The sequence below is a fragment of the Cajanus cajan genome, chromosome 2 (assembly GCF_000230855.2).
Source record: "Cajanus cajan strain Asha chromosome 2, NIPB_CcT2T_4, whole genome shotgun sequence".
NCBI lineage: Eukaryota > Viridiplantae > Streptophyta > Magnoliopsida > Fabales > Fabaceae > Cajanus > Cajanus cajan.
In genome coordinates, this window is record NC_138518.1 from 6,446,843 (window position 1) to 6,470,973 (window position 24,131).

General features: G+C 34.6%; 2 protein-coding genes across 2 annotated transcripts; one reads left to right on the forward strand and one right to left on the reverse strand.

The window, feature by feature from the left end:
* The first annotated feature begins 9 nt into the window (after positions 1 to 9).
* SMC3 (structural maintenance of chromosome 3) lies at positions 10 to 12,299 on the forward strand. The gene is made up of 28 exons (XM_020383476.3): positions 10 to 302; positions 423 to 512; positions 596 to 697; positions 1,508 to 1,684; positions 1,771 to 1,901; positions 2,375 to 2,453; positions 2,529 to 2,686; positions 2,776 to 2,851; positions 2,979 to 3,107; positions 3,183 to 3,327; positions 3,944 to 4,074; positions 4,512 to 4,664; positions 4,752 to 4,941; positions 5,686 to 5,819; positions 6,223 to 6,381; positions 6,729 to 7,037; positions 7,115 to 7,291; positions 7,447 to 7,530; positions 7,611 to 7,820; positions 7,967 to 8,056; positions 8,125 to 8,246; positions 8,322 to 8,477; positions 8,564 to 8,671; positions 8,758 to 8,818; positions 10,803 to 10,937; positions 11,170 to 11,257; positions 11,354 to 11,426; positions 11,918 to 12,299. Exons 1-28 carry the CDS (start codon positions 168 to 170, stop codon positions 12,036 to 12,038), a joined length of 3,723 nt encoding a protein of 1,240 aa, XP_020239065.2. The 5' UTR covers positions 10 to 167; the 3' UTR covers positions 12,039 to 12,299.
* Positions 12,300 to 19,671: 7,372 nt separating this feature from the next.
* LOC145954660 (uncharacterized) lies at positions 19,672 to 21,815 on the reverse strand. The gene is made up of 3 exons (XM_083069348.1): positions 20,873 to 21,815; positions 20,532 to 20,588; positions 19,672 to 19,769 (listed from the first exon to the last, which is right to left on the reverse strand). Exons 1-3 carry the CDS (start codon positions 21,813 to 21,815, stop codon positions 19,672 to 19,674), a joined length of 1,098 nt encoding a protein of 365 aa, XP_082925474.1.
* Between the last annotated feature and the right edge of the window lie 2,316 nt (positions 21,816 to 24,131).

A 24,131-nucleotide genomic window follows, 5' to 3' on the forward strand; every position in this document is an offset into this window, starting at 1 on the left:
ACGAAATAGGGCACAGTAATTGGCAATTTGAATAGAGTAGGCAATTTATTTCCCGCCAACGCCCTTCTCTCTTTTGATTTTCCAAATTCCAATCTACACCCACTCGCTTCTCTTCTCTTCTCCAAGTTCCACCCTTTTCCCCTCCGAGTCGACTCGTTCCGGCGCCAATGGACCCGCACGCCGAGTCCGCACCCGACTCAGCAACTCGCGGCTCCTCTCGCCCCAGGCTCTTCATAAAGGAGATGGTCATGCGCAACTTCAAGTCCTACGCCGGCGAACAGCGCGTCGGTCCCTTCCACAAGGTTAGGGTTTAGGTTTTCTCTCGCACTTCAATTTTCTCATCCCAACTTCGAATCGCTTTAATTTCACTTCCGAGAATCGATTTAGTTTCACTTCCGAGCTTCGAATTGCTTTGATTTCAGAGTTTCTCCGCTGTGGTGGGACCCAACGGGAGCGGGAAGAGCAACGTCATTGACGCGATGCTGTTTGTGTTTGGGAAGCGAGCCAAGCAGGTGCGGTTCTGGAATGTTCTAGAAACTAACCGGTGTTTGGAATTGGATTGTTTTGATTTGTAAACTGGTTTTGGTTCTTGCAGATGCGGCTGAACAAAGTTTCGGAGCTAATACACAATTCCACCAATCACCAGAATTTGGATAGTGCGGGGGTGTCTGTTCATTTTCAAGAGATTGTGGATTTGGTAGCTTTTTTTTTTTCTTCTTCTTATTATGTGAATCTGGTTTGATGTTTGATGCTTGCTGTTTTGTTTAGACCGAAAATGTGATGCTTGCTGCTTGAGTTTGAGGATATGTTTATAAAATCAAAGTTTTAAATTGCAGTCACGGTCACAGTTGCAATCCTTGACATTGCGTGAAATTGTGGACAAATGTGGCTCCAATTGCAGTTGGGATTAAGTCGTGGAGACCCCAAAATCTTGATGTTGCATTTGAAACCTTGTTTATAATGATAATTACAAAAATTACATCTTTCTTAAGTCTCTTGTTTTCGAGAATTTACAGAGTGAAAAGTGCTGTCTTGAGAAGTTGATGATTAAGCTAGTCAATTTGCTGTTTTTTTTAACTGAAAAGTTTAGGATGTGTTTGGGCTTTTATTTATTTGTTTTCTATTTTATTTTGTTGATATGTATGTGTTTTTATAATAATTATGAAAATGCATTCTTTTATAGCTTTGTTTCTTGTTTTCAAGAATTTACAAAGTGAAAAGCGCTGCCTTGAAAACATATCAACCGAAAATGAAAATAAAGAACAAACTAAAGGCGCTAGAAATGATTCAAATGAGTACATTATCCTTACTAGGTTTCGGTTGATTTTTCTTTTTCTTACTTTGGATTTTCTGTTATGAGCTTGTTTTTAAGTTGATCTTTATGCCTCAGTGACTAAAGAGTTTTTATATTTGCGGTTTTATGAACCGACCTTCTCATTATTTCTCCATTTTTATCTTTGCTTAAAGAAAAAAGAAAAGAAAGAACTAAAAGTATCAATGGTTGCAGGATGATGGAACTTATGAGGCTGTTCCAGGAAGTGATTTTGTGATTACCAGAGTGGCTTTCCGTGATAACTCCTCAAAGTATTACATTAATGATCGCACGAGTAACTTTACGGAAGTAACCAAGAAACTGAAAGGGAAAGGTGTTGACCTTGACAATAATAGGTTTCTAATACTTCAGGTTCGGTATTTGTTAGATGGTTCTTTCAAGTTTCTCCAGAAGTGTTTGTATCCACCTCTTTTGACGTATTATCTGTTTCTTATCAGGGTGAAGTTGAACAGATTTCACTTATGAAACCCAAAGCTCAAGGACCTCACGATGAAGGTTTTCTAGAATATCTAGAAGATATCATTGGAACCAACAAATATGTGGAAAAGATTGATGAATCTCATAAACTGTTAGCACTCTTTCCATTTCATGTCTGAGAAAAGAAAACATGCAACTTTTTCAATCAACATTATGAAACCTTTTGTTGCAGTAGTAGTGTATTTTTTTTATTTGATTATAATTAAGTATTTAATGTGTTTTAATGAACTATTTATTTATTTTCAAAATAGCTTATAATCAAAACCATATTAAGAAGGCTTTTGATTAAAGACAGCAATTCTTCCCAGCTTTGATTATTTTATATTTGTTTAAAGCTTTCTTAGGAAGCTTGCATATAGGTTGTTTTGGGAATAAGCAAATCTAAATGCACTCTAAGCAAATCCAAACATGCTCAATTAATGTTTCTTTTATTGTAACTATTCTTTATAAATACTGCTGCTGCCTGGAGGATAATTCACATTTTTTAAGCTCATTGTTGAAGTAACTACTTTAATTTCAAAATTTGAATTTCTAATTTATGAAACAATGTTATTGAGGTTTTAGGTTAGAATCCCTGAATGAGAAAAGATCTGGGGTGGTACAAATGGTTAAGCTATCTGAGAAAGAAAGAGACAGCTTGGAGGCAAGTAGATTTATCATTTATGGTTTTATGTAGCATTTGATGTTTTTCCAACACCTAACAGTTCTTTTGCTGCAGGATGTGAAGAATGAAGCAGAAGCATACATGCTCAAGGAGTTGTCTCTGTTGAAATGGCAAGAGAAAGCCACAAAGTTGGCCCTTGATGATACGAGTGGAAAAATGGATGAGTTACAAGGGAATGTTGCTACTCTAGAAGAAAATCTCAAGGCAGAAAGGTAAATTTGAATTTCAATGGGGAATATATTTGTTTATTTAGTGAATTTCTATTCTTGCCTCATGAAGAACTGTGATATCTTTATTCCAGGGATAAAATACAAGAAAGTAAACAAACTCTCAAAGAGCTTGAAACTAAGCACAACAATTATGTGAAAAGACAAGAGGTTTGGATGACCTGGGTTTTGAAATTGAATCAGTTTGCATGATTATATTGTTGGGCATTTTATTCTAATGATAAGCTTTCAAGGTAGTAATTTAGTCATTTTTTTTTCTTTCATTTTCATAAAATAGGAGTTAGATAATGATATGAGGAAGTGCAAGGAAGAGTTCAAGGAGTTTGAGAGGCAGGATGTTAAATATCGGGAGGATTTTAAGCACGTGAATCAGAAGATCAAAAAGCTGGAGGATAAACTAGAAAAGGTAGAGGGAAGTCATAGTATATTGCAACTAAATGTATGTGTAAAGAGACATCTTATCCTTTTGTTTCTATGTCAGGATTCATCAAAAATTGAAGCACTTGTAAAAGAGGGCGAGGAATCAACTGATCTGATACCAAAACTTGAGGACAATATCCCAAAACTGCAAAAGTTGTTGCTTGATGAGGAGAAGGTCTTGGAAGAAATCACAGAGAGTTCCAAAGGTAGTGTCTTTTTATTTTTTTTAATTATTATTTTATTATTTTTTATTTTGAATATATTTGAAGGTATTTTTAATTAAATTTGCTTTGCTGAAGTGGTGATTCATCTCCAATTGTTTGCTTTAGTTAAAACCTCTTTAAAACTTTTAATTCTTAAGCGTGCTTCCAACATTTGATTTTCCTCTATTTTACCATTAAAATGCTTAGTTTAGTTAGGTTCCTTATTCTAATACTTAGTAGAAAGTCATGGCTTTCTGCTGCTTCAGATTTAAGAAACTTCATTACTGTGTTAGATACTTATAGCTATAGGTAGATAAATTTAAATTTTCAATATTGTATCATATTGGTTTTATACAGCTTTCTTAATATAATCTGCCATTTTTTTAGTCAACTGTGTATAATTATCCCCCAAGGTCCAAATTATTTTTCTTTTTGTTATTGTCTGGGATACATCATGCTGATTTTCAGTGTTTTTGGTGGTGGAAGCTGGTCTTTATTTGTTTAACTATTATCTACCATGTTCACAAATGGATCTGATATCCCATGTGAAAGAGGTTTTTTTTAGCTACTTTCTTTAAGTTTTTTTGTTTGGTTAATCCTGTCATTGACTGGTAAGCAGTTGAAACCGAGAAATACCGTTCTGAGCTTGCTAAAGTTCGTGCTGAGCTTGAACCTTGGGAAAAAGATTTGATTGAGCACAAGGGAAAACTTGAAGTTGCATGTACAGAGACCAAGCTTCTAAATGAAAAGGTGAGAATGACTTCTCTTACTTTTAAGTGCTATTGCTCTCAGTCTCAGCTTTAAAGGCAGTAATTTAATCTTTGCTCCTGAAAATTTCTACATATTTTCAAAACAAATATTAGTTAATCCATATTAGTTTCATTAATTATGGTAATTATGGAAGATATGTTAGTTTCTTCCAGCTATAGTAGTTTACCCTAATATGCAACAATCCAGAATAAAAAGGTTAAACTTATAAAAATGAAATACGTAGCAAACTAGTAACTCAAACCAAAGTTTCTCCTTCACTTTAAATAAAAGGGTATCTTTCTGACATGCATGCTCAGGATTATTAGGGGATGCACTCTTTATTTATAGTGAATTACCATACTAATGTAGAGTAGAATCCATTTAATTCTCCAGTAGCTGGATGTTTAATAGAGGACTATTCTTGATCTAATTTGCAGCATGAAGGTGCTTCTGAAGCTTTTAAAGATGCTCAAAAGCAGATGAAAAGCATATCAGAAACAATCAAATCGAAAACTGCCAGCATTTCTCAAATCAAGAGTGATATAGAAAAGAGTAAGCATGAAGCTTCAGAAGCTCACCAAATTGAAGAAGTAAGCAATTTTTCCTTCTTATTCTTAATTCCATTTCTTTAACATTCATTTTTGTGGCTTGTGGTGACGTGATTGTTCTTTTTAAAGGGATGTATCAAAGAGCAAGATGAATTGATTCCTCTTGAACAAAGTGCTAGACAGAAGGTTGCAGAACTGAAGTCTGTTCTAGATTCTGAGAAGAGTCAGGGATCAGTTCTAAAGGCAATTCTGAAAGCTAAGGAAACAAGACAAATAGAAGGAATATATGGCCGCATGGGTGATTTAGGTGCTATTGATGGTGAGGTTTTCCAATTGCAATTTTTCTGGCTTCATAAAGTTCTTTACTTTCCAAATTATACCTCTTGAATGCCGCAAAAATGGTCAGAAAATGTGGTTTTGGATGGTCATGATTGTATCTGATATTAAAATTTATGTTCACACTTTGCACTATCACTATGAAATATTCAATAAACAATTATATCTTTTATTGTGCAAGTTTTGAACTACTGGCTAAAAGCTAGGATTGTACTTTATCCTATTCATTATTTGGTTCTTGTTTGAGCGTAAGTAAATTTGTGGGGAGGAATCTCATCTCATAAACGTAAATACCTACCTCATAAATCATATATAATAAGCATATTCTAATATCCAGACATAAATTAATAGAATATGTTTGTAATATATCTGTTATCAATATTTGACATTCCTATAGTCATTATTAAATCCATTATGTGTTTAATGCTTCCAGCAGCATTCTTTCTAGTCTTGGGTCTAAGTTTATATTTCTTGATGGTCATGATTATAGCTATCAAGCAAGAATTACAGTTAATGGCAAAGGCAAACTTGGTACTTCATGGAAAAAAAAAAGGGATCTGTGGTTTCTTCTGTGTTTATTATTATTAGTTAACACGATCCAATTTTTCTTGGTACTATTATTTTGCTCTTAGAATGATATTAAATAATTTACATTAGATTAATACTGTTAAATTTATCTTTATCATTCCAGGAATCTGTTAGATTAACTTCTTATAAATCATTGCAGCAAAGTATGATGTTGCAATATCAACAGCATGTCCTGGACTTGATTATATTGTGGTGGAAACAACAAATGCAGCTCAAGCATGTGTTGAGTTACTGCGTAGAGAGAATCTTGGCGTTGCTACTTTCATGATATTGGTATTTTATTTATTTATTTATTTATTTTTATATTATTCAATTTATTTTTTGTCTCTTAATGGTAAAATCACTCCTTAACTTCCTACTAACAGCTCAAGTTTTTGTCACAGTTGGTCAACAGTTTTGAACTACTTGAATTTAAGAACATGGTGTTAATAGCAATTTTATATTGGTTTGGAGGTGGTCTACTCCTGGGTAGCATCTTTTTAAATCAAAGTTGGGGAGTGAAAGCAAGCTAGATTCTGTCAAGTTTCAGTTTATAATATAATGCCCTTGATTGAATACAATTTGTTTGTCAATGATTGATGATATATTCGGTTATGTAATGTTTTTGGTGTGCTGATAGTACGCAACCAAGGTGTTTATTTGATAAATATAATTTGGATATCATTTCTTTATTTAGGAGAAGCAAGTTGACCTTCTTCCAATGTTGAGAAAGAATGTGAGCACTCCAGAGGGGGTTCCACGCCTTTTTGATTTAGTGAAAGTTCAAGATGAAAGAATGAAGCTTGCTTTCTTTGCAGCACTTAGAAACACTGTGGTTGCTAAAGATCTTGATCAGGTCAGTTGCACTTTTGTAGCATGATACTCCATTTTGATGATATATTAAGGATTCACCATAATGGTATTTTTCAGATATGAAAATCATCATGCGCAAGGTTAAGAATTGTTTGATAAGCAAATTTTGTTTGATAATTTTGTTTAGAACTTTTGATACTTATAACATGATGCCTATTATCTGCATTGTTTAAGAAACAAAGGCACATTAATTAAATTATGAGACTTAACTTATTTACCATTTGCTTGCAAGTTGCAATAATATAGAGTCTAGGGTTGTTGCATTTGCAGTTCATATCAGTGAAGTTAAATGGTTAAATAGTAACATTTTTTTACTCCTGTAAAATTTAGGCAACACGTATAGCATATGGTGGTAACAATGAGTTTCGTCGAGTTGTTACTCTTGATGGTGCGCTCTTTGAAAAATCTGGAACAATGAGTGGTGGGGGTAGTAAGCCCCGTGGTGGGAAGATGGGAACATCTATTCGAGCAGCAAGTGTGTCTGTAGAAAGTGTTGCAAATGCTGAGAAAGAGTTGTCTAGGTTGACTGATAAATTGAATGACATTCGCCAAAGAATTATGGCTGCTGCGCAACGTTATCAGGCCTCAGAAAAAGCTGTTGCCGCTTTAGAAATGGAATTAGCTAAATGTCAGAAGGAGGTAATGCTTGGTTTTGAAAGGTGGTTTTGGAGTTGCTGATGCACGGCATTGAGACTTTTTTTCCTCTTCCTCTGTAGGTTGACAGTTTAAATTCACAATATAATTATATTGAGAAACAACTTGATTCCCTTGAGGCAGCATCAACACCACAGGAGGATGAGCTTGACAGATTGAAAGAGCTGAAGAAGATTGTTTCTGCAGAAGAAAAGGAGATTAATAGACTTACTAATGGATCTAAACAACTGAAGGAAAAGGTTGTCTTGGAACTTCATTATCTTTTAATTCCTTTTCAAATTGAGGGTTGCCTGACAGGTTTTTGCATTTATTTTATTTCTCAAGGTGGATGGATGTTGAAAATAAAGGTTATATATTTAACTTTGATAGTTTAATTAATGTTTGCCACTCCCAGGCTTTGGAGCTCCAGCGAAATTTAGAAAATGTTGGGGGTGAAAAATTAAAATCTCAGAAGTCAAAGGTCCAGAAAATTCAGTCTGTAAGCATCTCGAATGTTAAGAACATTCATTTATAGTTGATATTGTGAATTGCGTATGTACTAATGGTTCCTTTTCCTAGGATATTGATAAGAACAATTCAGAAATAAACCGTCACAAGGTCCAAATAGAGACGGGACAAAAGATGGTGAAAAAATTAACTAAAGGAATCGAGGATTCAAAGAAGGAGAAAGACCGGCTCATTGAGCAAAAGGAGAAGTTATCAGCATCCTTTAAAGAAATAGAACAGAAAGCATTTGCAGTTCAAGAGAATTATAAAAAAACCCAAGAGGTTCTTTTTATTGCCTTGTTTTTGATTATTAAAATTTGTGCCTATGTAATGAAATACATTAAAAATGTATAGTGCAATGCACCTTTTTAAAGTTATGTATACAACCTGGTTGTTGTATGGTTATGTCTAATTTTTTTACTGTTCAGATGATTGAAAAACATATGATTGTCTCTGAGGAAGCAAAATCTGAGTACAATAAGATGAAAAAAGCAATGGATGAATTACGTGCATCTGAGGTACTAGTTATTCGTTTTTCATGTCTCATAAAACTTGGAGTTTTCTCATTGCAATAATTATTTTGTAGGTTGATGCTGACTTTAAATTAAAAGACATGAAGAAAGCATACAAAGAATTGGAAATGAAGGAGAAAGGTTACAAGAAAAGACTAGATGAATTGCAAACTGCTATTTACAAGCATCTTGAACAGTATGTCATTAGATTTCTGTTTTGGAATAGTGTTTATTATTCTGATGTTCTTATAAGATTGTAAATGGTATGCAGAATTCAGGCAGATCTAGTGGATCAAGAAAAGCTACAAGCTACTTTGGCTGATGAGCATCTTAATGCTGATTGTGACCTGAAAAAGGCCTGTGAAATGGTCGCTCTGCTTGAAGCACAACTGAAGGAGATGAATCCAAATCTTGATTCAATTTCAGAGTAAGTTTTTCTTATTTATTACCCTGATTATTTTTATATTTCTCTTCTTGCAGTAATAAAGATTCATAATTTCTTGTGATTATCAGATATCGAAAGAAGGTATCTTTGTACAATGAGCGAGTTGAAGAACTTAATGCAGTCACTCAAGAGCGGGATGACATAAAGAAGCAGTATGATGAATGGAGAAAGAAGAGGTGTGCATAATATTTTTCGTTTTTATTGTTGAATTTATTTTATGTATTGCTTTTTGATGAAATGTTAGCTGAATGTGTCATGGCAGATTGGATGAGTTTATGGAAGGATTTAATGCCATATCTTTAAAGTTAAAGGAAATGTATCAGGTTTGGGAATTTGATCTCTCTCTAAGTGCTCTCTTTCGTTGACGCATGAATATGTGCTTCACTCTCCTGTATATTTGCTGATATTTCAACTTGTTATGGATTTTGTCACCTTTCTTAAAACCTTCAGACCAACTTGTTGGCAACTTGGTGTGACTCTGGATGCTAAGTTGTCAATAATATTTTGCATTGATGGTTTTAAAATGGTGTTTAGGGGTGTTCAAAAAAATTAAAAAAACTGAACTGAATTTAAAACTAGACCGAACCATTTTAAAAAAACTAGAACCAATTATAATAAAACTGAACCAGATTTATTTTTTTAAAATAAAACGAAAAAACTGAACTCTGAACCTATTTTTTTAAAGGTTTGGTTTACTAATATATTTGGATTATAGCAATATGGCTCGCTCGCTCGGACTCGGAGACGGAACTCTCACACTCACTCTATCTCTCGCTGCTCAGAGGATGTCTTAGGAGGAGTTTCTTACATTTTGTTGCTTTGCGAATGCTCTTTTGTTCATTATGATCCTCTGGCAGACCCATATATTTCTTTGGCCCCATATATTTCTTAAAACATATTAACAATTTATTTAAAACTGGTTTATTTCTTAAAACCGGTTCAAAAACTGGTTTGATTATGAAACTGGTTTTAAACCGATTATAAACTTGTTTATTAAAGTAATTCAGTTTTAAACTGATTTGTTAAAGTGGTTCACATAATTTGTAAACCAGTTTATTTTATTAAAATAGTGTGGTACAGTTTGGTGCGGTTTTTTTAAAAAACCAAACTACACCCCTAATGGTGTTGAACCAAAATATTTTTTATTTTTAAGGGGCTAATCTTTTTGTGCAGAGTCTGCAGGCAGATGTGTAAAGATTTTTGGGCATAAATTACTAATTTCTCTAAATTTATATGTTTAAGAGTGAGTTTAAATATTAATCACAAATAGGTAGTATGTGGCAGCAATGTACATTTGCTAGAGCTTAGCGGAGTGAATTCACTATATAATTAGCAGAAATATTTGAAAAAAGGCCACTATTCTTGACATGGATTCAACCCTGCCATAGGCCCGTAGTGCCATGAACCATCTGTTATTTGTGTTTCCTTCTGAAGATATGCCAGCACTTGTAAGTTGCTACTTCTAAAATATGCTGTTTTACAGTCTCCATTGTCTTAAACCATTGGAGAATGTCTCACAACGATGTTAGATTGTTCTTAGGAGCTTCTCTCCTAGTGGTTACCATTCCTTTCCTGTTGTGCCTCTTTACACTGGTGCCTTCCATTGCCTATTGTCCTTTTCACAGCTACCTAATTTTTCTTAGGTGCATCCTTCTCTCCATAATTTTTTTCGTTTTCATAAACTGTAATACTGTTTTGTAAATTGTAATTGGAAGTCATGGTTTGTAGAGCCCGTTAAAAGTTGTGATTAGTTTATCTTTGACGTTTATTTTGTTAAGTGTAGTTAAAAAAGCTGTCAAAGGGTGATAGTGCTGTTGGTAAATGAGATTGTAACTTAAATCATTTGGAAACAAGCAACTTAACTGAAACTTGCGGTGCATTCAGAGTAAAAGATTTTAAATGTCTTGTAATAATAATTTACTATGGATGGAGGTGTGTCAGTGATATGCTTACAAGTATTCAGAGTCTTCTTAGTAAATTATAGTGCTCCTTCTCTATTTTCTTTTTCCCTTTTTCCATTTAGTTTTGTTTTTTTATTTGAGAAAATATTCTATATTTCGTTTATTGTTCTTCATAAATAATTACAATAATATTACTTTGTTTCCTATTTTTAAATATTTGTATAAGAAACAATAAAAAGATTGTTTTCTCTATTTCGTGAATGAATTAAGAAAATAAAAATAAGATGACACTTTTGATTATTTTGTGAAAACAATTAAAAGTATTCAGTCCTAGTTGCACTGTATTTCAGTTGTATTGCATAGGCTTGCGATCATTAACATGTATAAGATCTTTTATCGTTTGCAGATGATTACCCTTGGAGGTGATGCTGAACTTGAGCTTGTGGATTCTTTAGATCCTTTCTCTGAAGGTGTTGTGTTCAGTGTCAGACCACCAAAGAAAAGCTGGAAAAACATTGCAAATTTATCCGGTGGTGAAAAGGTTTCTCAGCTTTTTGTTAGCCTTTTTCTTTCCGTTGGCATCAATTTTTGCATTGCAAATCATTGTATACAAGCAAGAATTCTATTTTCTGGGTGGAACTTGCATGAGCATGATGCTGCTTTTGTTTAATCATTTTCTTAAACATGCAAAAAATGTTAAAATGCCTTCATGGAAACCGTGATCTCTTTCTTCTTTCAAATTCAGTGACATGTTTTTGTTATTTATTATGCAGACTCTTAGCTCGTTGGCTCTTGTATTCGCCCTTCATCATTACAAACCCACCCCACTTTATGTAATGGATGAAATTGATGCTGCCCTTGGTACTTACTGTTAAATTTATAGCTATATTCTTTTATTGTAAATGCTATATCATAGGTTTGCAATACATTAAACTCCTGTGTTATATGGTTTGGCAGACTTCAAGAATGTATCTATCGTGGGGCATTACGTGAAAGACAGGACCAAGGACGCTCAATTCATAATCATTAGGTAGGCCTGGTACCCCACGAATGTATTTGCTTTGCCCGTATTATTATTAGTAAGGAGTGCTTGCAGAACTTTTTTTTAACATTTAAAATTTATTGAAATTTAAAAAAAAAAATAACAAGTGATACTAATTAAATAAGGGGGATTTACAATTTTTTTTTCCCAATAAAATTCACCTAAAGTATGTTTAGGTAAACTTCTTTAGAAACACTTTTATGAGAGAAAAATAGAGTAAATTTTTTGATAAACTAAAATCAATTTATGCATAAGTTAATTTGTTAAAATTCTTTTCTATTAGCTTATCCAAAATTTTATTTTTAACTTATCCATAAATTTGTTTTAACTCAAGAAAAATTTATTTTAATTTTTTTCCCTAAAAGTGTTTGAGAGAAGTTCATCTAAAGAATGTTAGAGTAAGTGGTTAGTATTTCTCTTATTAGTAAATTTGAATAACTAGGCTAACACTTGCCATGGTATGTTTGTTTCTCCTGCAGTCTTCGGAACAATATGTTTGAATTGGCTGATCGGCTTGTTGGGATATATAAAACTGATAATTGCACAAAGAGCATTACTATCAATCCGGGTAGTTTTGTGGTATGCGAAAAGGCTGCTTGATGGAGTTGTCAACGTTTTGTTGATGCTAATTTCAATATTTATTAGTCTCTTCTATTGTACCAGTTTGATCTTGCATGTAATCCTAATTCTTATTAACTTATTAGTGTCTTATATGTTGTATATAAACTTATGTTATGGGGGTCTGTCTTTATTGTAGCATGCACATAATTGAAAAATATTTGTAATTAGTCTTATCTGTTTTACAAGCATATCTCTTGTTTTATTTTATGATATACTGTGATAGGAATATTTTAATGTTTTTATCTGGATTATTTTGATTGTATTTAGAAAACAAATTTATATTTGAAACCAACTATAAAAAAAATACAATATATTTTGAGATTCATTAAAAATGTATTTGGTTTAATTTTATTATAAGGTTAATAAGGGTAATATGGTGATGCATATATTAAACTAAATTTAGATCAACTAGTTTCTTATTATACATTATTTGTTGAAATTTGTAAAATTAAAGTAATGAATTCATGAGATTTTTTAATGTTGTCATTTCTATTATTTTATCGTTTTAAAGTCAAATCCCATAAATAAAATGTTTTAAAATCAAATCAAATCTTGTTTTAAATCGTTATATGTTGATATTTTGACTTAAATAAATAATTTTTTTTTATTAAAGTAAGTTATTTAAAAGATATTTATCAAAATAAATTATTTTGGCCATTGTGACATGATTGAGAGACTTAACCATTTATGAATATTTCACTAGGAAACAAATTGTTATAGAATGAAATGTTTTCAAAATTCTTCATGAGACACGTGTTTAGATGTTGTCACGGGTACAAACATCTTCTAAAGATGTCACATTTTATTATTATATTAAATTTAAATTTTTGTAATTTGTAGTTTCTAATTTGTCGGGTATATTGGACTATAATATTATTGGCAGTTTAAAACATTTGTTTTGTTTGAAAGAAAAACATGTTGGTTTTGTAATTTATTTATTAAATTTGGTTATTTATATAGTTTATATAGTTTTTCATTTGTTGTTAATACATGTGTAGAATCTTTTAAAAATTAGTTTTATTTGTTGTTAATACTATGTGTAGGAACTTTTAGGTAACAATAATTGCGTCCAACGTTATTTAAGCATTGATTTTTTTTTTTTATAGGATAGAAAAAGTCCCCTTGCATGAAAACAACTCCCCCCTAAACTTTCATACTCCTTACACAAAATACAAAATCCTGCACAAACACTAATCACCATTTACACATGTAACTAATAACTATCATGGAGAAAAATGTGCACGTAAACATGAAATATTACAAAAACAAGAAACATTTTAGGAGTAAAATTTTAGGCATTGGATTGCCTCTTAGGAAGCACTTGTATAATGCCATGAGCCTAACGGTCCTAGATCATTTAGATCTTCCAAATTAAACACAATAATGATCCTTTCAAAATTATTGCCCAAATATGGTTTCAAACTTTTCCCATTTACAAGCCAACTTCTCTTGGAAAAAGGATCTTCAATCTAAATAACTCCACAAGGCTTAACTTTTTTAATGACAAATGGGCCAAATCACTTGAATTTGAGCTTTCTAGTGAACAATCTCAACCTGGAATTTAATAGAAGTACAAATTGGCTTGGTTGGAACCTTTTCTTCAAGATTTTCTTGTCATGGTAGGTCTTGACACGCTCCTTATACTATTTGAGTATTGGCAGGCATTGGGTCTCATTTCTTCCAACTTATGGAGCTGCAACTTTCTTTTCTAACCAACAACTTTTGGATCAAAACAAGATTTCCAAGGCCTAAAAAACCTTAGGTTCAAACTCAACAAAAAGGTGACATGATTTTCCATAAATTAGTTGGAATGGTGAGAGAGATGTAGGAGTCTTATAAGTAGTCCTATAGGCCCAAAAAGCCTCATCAAACTTGCTTGACCAATCTTTCCTAGAAGAGGCAACTATTTTCTCTAAGATTTTCTTAATCTCCCCTATTAGAAACCTCTATTTAACCATTGGTCTATGGTTGATATGTTGTTTCCACATTATGCTTAACGCCTTAATGCTCTAAAACCTTTTTAAGTTGGGCATTGCAAAAGTGGGGGCATTCATTAATTAAGACTCTATAAGTGCCCAACTTATAAAGAATATTTTTATTGAGGAATATGATCACGTTTTAGTTAGCCTTTGGTGCTGGAATTGCTTCAACTCATCTAGATACATATTTAACTACTAATAAGATGTATTCATTGGAAAACGAAGATGACAGAGGTCCAATGAAATCAATTCCTCAACAGTCAAAGACTTCAACCTCTTGAATGTTTTGTAATGGCATTTCATGTATCTTGGAGATGTTTGCTGTTCTTTGGCAACTATCACATCTATGAACATACTCATTAGCATCATCGAACAATGTTGGCCAAAATAGCCCAGATTGGAGGACTTTTTGCAGTAGTCCTCTCTCCATTAAAATGACCTCCATATGGTGAATTATGACAATGCCATAGAATGTTATTAGCTTCCTCTTTTGTGACACATCTCCTTAACAAATTGTCAACTCCAATTTTGAACAAGTGAAGATCATCCTACACATAATAACTAGAATCCTTGAAGAAATTTTTCCTTTGGTGTCAATTGAAATTTTCAGGAATAATTCCAACAACTTTAAAATTTTCCATGTCCACAAACTATGGCCTTTCTTGGATTGCTATTAGTTTTTCACCTAGAAATTGTACTAGCACCTCTAGTTCAAGTGCGGTCACCTCATTATTCACTAGTTTAGATAAATGGTTTGCCACATAATTTTCATAACCTTTCTTTTCTTATCCTTGATTTCTAAATCAAATTCATGCAACAAAAGTATCCATCTTATGAGTCTAGGCTTGGAATTAAATTTAGTCAAGAAATATTTAATTACAACATGATTAGTGAAAATAATAACTTTGGAACCAATCAAATAAGATCTAAAATTTTCAAGTGCATATACTATGACAAGTAATTCTTTTTCGGTTATAGCATAATTGATTTGAGTTTCATTCAAAACTTGCATAATGTATCACATGAAAAATCTTTTCCTTCTTTTGCCCCAACATTGCTCCTACAACATAATCATTGGCATCACACAAGCTCAAAACCATATTGTTAGTTAGCAGTGATTACAGGTGCAAAAAAAATAAGTTTTTTGCAATCTTGGAGAAATCCTTGATGAATCTCCTTTAGAAGACATCATGCCCTAAGAAACTTTTGATTCCCTTGATGTTAACTGGTGGAGGTAGCTTTTCAATGATTTCCACTTTTGCTCTATCAACTTCAATCCCCCTACAAGAGATTTTATGGCCTAAGCCAATACCTTCAATCACCATGAAGTTATATGTCTCCCAATTGAGCACCAAATTAGTTTAACACACTGCTTTAGTACGGTGTCTAGATTATCCAAGCAAGAATCAAATGAAGAGCCAAAAATTGAGAACTCATCCATAAATAGTTCTATGCATTTTTCCACCAAGTTTGAGAAAATGGCAAGCATATAACAATGCAAAATGGTTGGTGCATGTTAAGTCCCGTTTCTACTTACTTTTTGATACTAATTATGGAACAAATTCAACTCCTTCATTCCATCCTGCATAATATTTGTTCTCTTTTGATTCAATTTTTGTGCATATATAGTTAACTAAAAAATCATCTAGCAATACCTTGATACACCTCATTTTTTTGTGTAGGTATTTAGTAAAAGAGTTTGATGCTGAGGATCCATGGGATTGGAACTTGAAAGAGCCAAAAATGAAGAGCTAAGGAGTAGGAGAAAACACTTTGCATCGAGCTTGTACTTGATTGCGTCGGGCATGCTCAAGACAGAGAGTATCACTCTCTGAAAGACTATTGCGCCGGGGTGAAGTTATATCACGTTGGGCGTGTAAAACCTGCCCTGACTCATCCAACTTATATTTGAACACATTTTCGAGGGTTTTCCCCTCATTCACACAAGGAACGACTTCTAGGAGTTGTGGAAGGGATTCTTAGTACTTAGGACCGTGCTGTGTGTGGGCCACTCCTTCGATTTTTCCATCCTCTCTTCTATCTCTATTTTTGTTTTGCTCTCATAGTTTTGTGTGGTTGTACCCATTTCTTCTGGGGTTAGATGTAAGCAACTAAACTCTTGCGTGTTAACTATCCTATTAATAATAAATGTTTATTTCAGTCATTATTGTATTGTGTTTCTATTTTTAATGCTTGCTTTGGACTGATCTCCCATTGCTTGATATAGGATTCATTGGATGTTAGAAAATAACCCTTAAAACTAGCTTTGAAACAAAATACTTAATGAAAATTGTATCTAGGAATGAAGCTTGACCCATTAGTAGTCTCAAACCCTAGTCCTTAATGTGGGTTCATGTATTAGATATTCAAGGAATTGATATGTAATATATGTTCCTAGGCTCTTTCTCTAAGGAATTAGGCTTGAGTATACTTATGGGTTGACTAAACAATGTTTGAAAAAAATAAGAATTGATTCATAAGAGTGTAGTTCAATGAAGTCTAACTGCCACAATTTCACACTTTCATACGATCATTTCTTATCTTTTCCACACACACAAATTATCTCTTAAAAGTAGTTTTAAAGTAGTTTAGAATATTTATTTCCATATGCATCATGAATTATGATGGAATTGTTCTTTAGTCACTAATAGTCATTAAATACTTATTTTACCTCATCTAGTCCATGTGGGTACGATCACACACACACACACACACACACACACACACATATATATATATATATATATATATATATATATATATATATATTACTTGAACGACTGGTGCACTTATCGCATTTTTGAGTCCGTGGTTAGAGATTTAAATACATTTCACAGGAAGAAAAACTAACCTTAATGAAAACTCAACAGTGCACTACATAACTTAGATGACATTTTTGTGTAAGCAAAAACACCAAAAAGGCAAGTGAAGGAAATTTTTTTTATTGGTCTTCCAAATCTACAACAATCTGGTTACAACCTAAATAACTGTTATGTCGTTTGGCAAGTGTACCAAATCGTATACGTAGTTCAATGAAAGTATGAGTATCGTCTCCCAAGGGACTTGCGCAACACTTTGCAATTTCACTTGATATAATAACTATGCTACCGAAAAACAATAAGAGTTTGATTTGCTGCAGTAAATAATGTAAACAAGCAATAACAATTCTTTTTGGTGTTTTGGTAAACACTTAGAGTGCAAAACTTGATTCTAATGCAATATTAATAAATTATTGGGGTTTGACTTCACTAAACCTTCCTCTCATGCTTATCACTAAGTTCACAATAGTTATTATTTAGAATTTATCAATCACTCTCAAAAGTAACCAACCCTAATCTCTTACAAGTTGGCATCTAAGTTACTAGCTTAAACTATCAATCTCTTGCATAGTTTAACCTAGAAACCAGCTTTAAAAACAAGAGCTTAAGAAAGACCAATGGCATTTACTCTATCTCTAGCAATAAGCACCATTAGCTGCTCTATTTCAAGTCAAAGGTTTAAAATCATTTCTCAATCTCTTAAAAACCTTAAGTTCAAGTTCAGGGTGATCAAGCCATAACAAGCATTATGCACAGAAAAAGAGCAATAAAACTGAATAACAACTTAGATTGATAGCTTAGAGTTTACACATGAGAATGAGTTTAGTTACATCAAACCCCAACAAGGGTGAGTTTAGCTACACATAGACATGTAGAACTCTACAAATGATGAAGAAAGGAAGAAGCTTGATCTTGAAGGTTCCAGAGCTCTCCAGCCGCCACACAAAGTCCAAGAATGATCCCCTTTCTTCTCTCCTCGAAAATCCCACTTTTAGGTCATAAAAGCTTTTGTCTTATGTGAATAATGACATGTCAGCACAATCCACGCTAAGCGTCAGTTCCACGCTCAGCGTGGGGATCAAAATTCTGTTCAGGGATTCTCTGCCATGCTGAGGCTAAGCGTGGATCTGGGGCTTAGCCTGGGAACCTAACCAAAAATTCCTTCAACTTCAGATTCACCACTTTGTGCTTGACTTCCTTCCTTCTTTCCTAGCTTTCTCCTAAACTACAAAACAACAACCAAATACTTGTAAGTTACCTAAAAACATGATTCAAAAACAAAATGTGATCACCTAACAATTTAGATATGTTTTGAGTTAAAAACAAAGTCTAAAGCAAGGAAAATTGATATAAGTGCTTCAAACTAGGCCATAAACTTAATGAAATCATAGCACTTATCAATACCCCAAACTTAAGATCTTGCTTGTCCTCAAGCAAAGAAAAATAAAGCAACTAAGTTAGCATACAACCTAATCTCCTAATTGAACACGATTTGAAAATTGGTAATCACACAAAACAGCCATACATGTCTTCCAATAGTTGAACACCAAAAAAAAAAAAATGTTTACACTTGATCAGCCAATTAATGTGGTGCCCACACAATTTGATATCAGAAGTGTATTGCAACAGTTCCCAAAGGGATTAACAAGCATGGAAATGATACTAGTGAAAATTAGTGAACAACCTCTTCCTCACCAAGATCAGTGTTTCTCTCATCACACAAGTGTATTTAGGTGGGAATCTCTCAAATTTACACAAATGAATCACACAAGTCAACTTTGCTTTTCATCTCAATCAAATTCAAACAGTCACATAATCATGCATAGATCACAAGGTCTTTCATGGGTTGTAATGTGGCTGGGCTAACAAAAGAAATTGGTTTTTCTGGGTAAACAAAAGACACCACAGGAGTAGAAGAGCAAGTCTTAATGATCACCATGTATAATTCTTCTTCCTTTCTCTATCCCCAGAAGTCCCAAGATACTACCTTCACCCAAAGCATATAGATCATACAACACACTTATACACACAATTTAATCACTTTTTGATGTTTGATGTTTGATTTTTTTTTTTTTTACTTTCTCTTTTGAATTTTTTTTTCTTTTTGATTCTTGATTTTTGGTTTTTGAATTTTTTTTTTTTGAAACTGAATAATAGCTGACTAATGGCCACAACGTATAACCATAACATGTACATTCATCAATATGCTCAGCAACAATGATCACCCCACAATACCCCAAACTTAAGACTTTTCTCCTCTTATGATCAATTTGACTGCTCTCATATTCCTAAGGTGTGGGAGAATTTTGTTTTTCTTAAGGGCTTCAAGGTTCTCAATAAATTCACTGTTTGGCTCAAAGTAGGGTGCAATGGATTCACTTTTCTGTTAGGTTGGCTTTTTGGTCAAGTGGCTCAAATTTACAAGAAAAATTGCCTTGATCATCTCTAAACAACATATGCTATGCAAACTCAAAAGAGACTCAAGCAAAATCAACCGCATGAAATCAAATGATAACACTCTAACAGCAAGAGGGGCCAAAACTCACATGGGCTAATAAAGGTGCTCAAAACTTTTAAAAAGTATCATGCCACAGTCATTAACCACAAAAGTAACAATCACACACTATCTCTAATCATCCCTAGAGTGCAACCACAAACATTTTTGATCTTGTGTCTAAAAATACCTTTGTTCACTAAGAGATACATGCACACCTAATTTTTTTGATTTTTCAATTTTCAAAACGCATTAAAACCAAACAGTTAGAAGCAAATAACAGAACAAAATAATAAAACAGTTTTTCAAAGTGAAACAGCTTAGTCTTCCTCCTCATCATCTTCAGCCTCGTCTGACTCTTCTTCATCGACAACTGCATCACCTCCCCCCTTCTCTTGATCATGGCCTCCTGGCCATGCTACAAAAGCAAAATAAGTGAATGTAATTAGGAAGACACAAAATCAGGAAAAACAATGAACAACCAAGCTGGTTTTTTTTTTTTTAACTCCATAGACAAGCTGAGCGCCCAGCCCACGCTCAGCGTGAGGGTTGCAGCAATGTGCTTCCCTTTTGGCCCCCAAAAGGCTTCACCCACCACCAAGAACACCAAAATAACTTGAATCTTGTACTGGGCATTCACAAAAATAAGGTTTCCAAGGGTTTTAAGAAGACCCATTCACAAATATACCAACACAAATGTGCAAATATCATCAAGGAACATCAACCATGAAAATAAGCTCAAAAATACCATGGATACAAGGGTTTGCACGAAAATGGGTAGGGGGATTAGATGAGTGGGGAAAAATAGAAATGGAGCCAAGAAACATACAATGGGGGGAACCACACAAGGTTAGAGGAGATGAACTTTCCTTCGCGCCTTTGATGAAGAAGAGAGAAAATGGAGCCTACCCACACCAAGAGAAACACGGCCAAGGAAGCAAAGAAAGAGACTTAGGGTTTGAGAGTGTTTGTGAGAGAGTGAGGAGTGGTAGAGGGAAAGAAATAGGTGTCTGGAGAGAGAGTGTGACAACATTTAATGAAAAAGGAACTCCAGGCTAAGCGTGGGATTGGCGCTTAGCGTGGGAGTTCCAGAGAGAACTCCCAGTTTTCAAGTTTAAGTTATGAGGCTAAGCGTGGGATTGGCGCTTAGCGTGGCACCTCTAGAGAGCTATTTTTCTACCTCTGCACTGATATAGCTTAGCTTGGAACTTCATGTTGAGCGTGGATTTCAATTTTTCTGCAAATTTTCAAGTTTTTCAAGCATAGCTCAACATGAAGTCCCTCAAGCCCTCACAATCACAATGCTTTCTCGACTAAGAAGCAAACACAATAATTAACCATGCACCTACACCTAGAACACACTAACACAAAATAACTGAATTTAAAGGCATGCTAACTTGTTTTTGGATTAGAAATGATGGGTTGCCTCCCATAAAGCGCTCGTTTTCTGTCACTAGCTTGACAAACCAAAGCTTCAGGGGTTATCCAATGCAACGGTGGAATAAGCTCGCTCAATTTCACCGCCCAAGTAGAGTTTAAGTCTTTGGCCATTTACTACCCAGCTCTCCTTAGAGGAAACATCCTCCACTTGTATTGCTCCATGAGGCTTAACTTGCTTAACTCTGAATGGCCCTGACCACTTTGACTTCAGCTTCCCTGGAAAGAGTCTCAACCGGGAGTTGTAAAGGAGCACAAGTTGTCCCGGATGAAACTCTCGCTTTAGAATCTTCCGGTCATGATACAGCTTTGTCCTTTCCTTGTAGTGCTTAGATGACTCGTAAGCATTGAGGCGCAATTTAGATTTCCTAAGCAGTGAGAATGGAGGTGGCTTCAAGCGGATTACATCATCTGGAACTGATTTGTTCAGCTTCTTTGTAGTCTCACACGCTACCTCATCTAGCACATCCATTCGGAAACAAGCACCTTTATCATTCGGATGGGTCATAGCTTCAAATACATTAAAAGTGATCACCTCATCATGGACTCTCAATTTTAATTCACCATCCCCAACATCAATGATTGCTCGTGCAGTCTTCATAAATGGCCTCCCCAAGATAATAGGAATAGCACAGTCTTCTTCCATATCCATAACCACAAAATCAGCTAGAAATGTGAATTTGTCAACTTTGACTAGCATGTTTTCAATGACACCATAGGGATACCTGATGGACCGGTCTGCTAGTTGCAAAGTCATGCGGGTTGGTTTTACTACCACCTGTCCAACTCTATCTAACATAGACAAGGGCATGAGGTTAATGCTTGCACCCAAGTCTAGCAGTGCTCTTCCAACTGATAGGTCCCCAATAGTGATTGGAATTGTAAAGCTTCCAGGGTCCTTGAACTTGGGAGGTAAGTTCTTTGGAATTATGGCACTGCACCCCGCTTCCAACTCAATAATCTCTTGCTCAATGAACTTTTTCTTCTTGTTCAAGAGGTTTTTCATGAATTTTGCATAAGTGGGCATCTACTCCAATGCCTCTGAGAAAGGAATGTTGATCTGAAGCTTGTTAAAAAGCTCCATGAAGCGTGCAAATTGCTTTTCTTTATCTTTCTTGCTTGGGGCTGGGGGATATGGCATATCCTTGGTATTAGACACCTTGGGTTTCATCTTCAATTCTCTTGCTAGTTGGCTCTTTGATTTTTTAACAACAACTTCCTCAGCCAACTCTTCTCCCTCTATGACATTCTCTTTTGCATTTTCTATTTTTTTTATTTTTTTCATTATTTTTTTCACCTCCCTCTCTCTCTTCAGCCTTGTTTTCTTGTTGCTCTTCCTCATCCTCCAACACACCCACTCTCTTACCACCTCTTGTTGTAATTGCACTACAATTCTCCTTTGGATTAGTATGAGTGTTGGCTGAAAAATTTCCACCAGAATTTTCAGCCAATTGTTTGGCCAGTTGCCCCATTTGAATCTCCAAATTCTTTATAGATGCTTCAGTATTCTTGTGGTTAGAGATTGAGACCTGCATGAACTGATTCAATGTTTCTTCTAATTTAGACTGCCTATCATACAAGTTGGGCCTTTGTATAGGAGGTCTACTAGATTGAGCAATATCATTCTGGTTCCACCCTGTGCTAGGGTGTGATTGCCAATTCTTCCCATAATTACCACCATAATTTCCTCCTTGTCGAGCTTGATTTCCCATGTAATTCACCTCTTCTACATGAGATGGGAAAGTATAAATGCACTGCCCGTGAGGATGATTCAACCCACAAAGATCACAACTTAGAACTTGATGTTGAGTGGATTGTAGTTGTTGTGGAATCCGAGCAACTTGCTTGGTAAGAGCCTCAATTTGTTGGGACAAGAGCTTATTTTGAGCTAATAAAGCATCTTGAGATCCCAACTCTAGAATTCCTCTTTTCTGTCTTGACTCCCTTTCAGCTGGTAGATCATAATCATTTGCTGCCATAGCATCAATCAACTCTATAGCCTCCTCCGGTGTTTTAAAACGCATACTACCTCCAGCTGAGGCATCCAATAGAATTTTCACCCGTGGCTGCAATCCACTCAGAAAAATATTAACCTGAGTAAGGTCATCAAACCCATGACTTGGACACCTCCTCAACAAGGATTTGTATCTCTCCCAAGCCTCGGATAGAAGTTCATCTTGCTTCTGAGAGAATGTGACAATCTCACTTTTTGCTTGATTTATCTTAGCAAGAGGGAAGAATCTTGCCAAGAACTTTGTCTCTATGTCAGACCACTTGGTTAAGCTTTGATGTGGTAGAGCATTGAGCCACATCTTAGCTTTCCCAAGTAGTGAGAAAGGAAACAACTTCATCCGAATCACCTCTTCAGGAACTTGATGTATCTTCACTGTGCCACAAAGCTCAACAAAAGTATGGAGATGCAGATATGGGTCCTCATGATCAAGGCCCGCAAATTGGTTGTTCTGAATCAGATTCAACAGTGCTGGCTTCATCTCAAAATTAGTGGCTGCGATTGCAGGAGTGGCAATGCTAGAGAAATGAGTAGTACCAGTAGCAGCTGCATGATCACCAAGAGTAATTCTTGGTCTTTCCTCTGCCATTTCAACTTCCTCTAAGATTTCAGATAAAGAAGGACTGAGAAAGGACGAAGTAGCCTCTCTGTGCTGTGCCTGCTTGGCTAGTAACCTTTGCTTCCTTACTGCTCCCCTGTTCCTCCTAGCTGTTTTCTCAATTTCCGGGTCGTAAGCTAAATCACTAGCAGGAACAGTACCTCGCATAAACCAGAATCACAAAGCTACAACAAACAGTCAGCAACACAGATACAATGAATTAAAAGAAAAGGAATATAGTAATTGTAAAATGTAAAAGAATAAATGAATCAAAGCCTAGATTAGTAATCCAAGTGACTTTGCCTAAGTATTGAGACGCAAGTCCCCGGCAACGGCGCCAGAAACTTGTTATGTCGTTTGGCAAGTGTACCAAATCGTATATGTAGTTCAATGAAAGTATGAGTATCGTCTCCCAAGGGACTTGCGCAACACTTTGCAATTTCACTTGATATAATAACTAAGCTATCGAAAAACAATAAGAGTTTGATTTGCTGCAGTAAATAATGTAAACAAGAAATAACAATTCTTTTTGGTGTTTTGGTAAACTTAGAGTGCAAAACTTGATTCTAATGCAATATTAATAAATTATTGGGGTTTGACTTCACTAAACCTTCCTCTCATGCTTATCACTAAGTTCACAATAGTTATAATTTAGAATTTATCAATCACTCTCAAAAGTAACCAACCCTAATCTCTTACAAGTTGGCATCTAAGTTACTAGCTTAAACTATCAA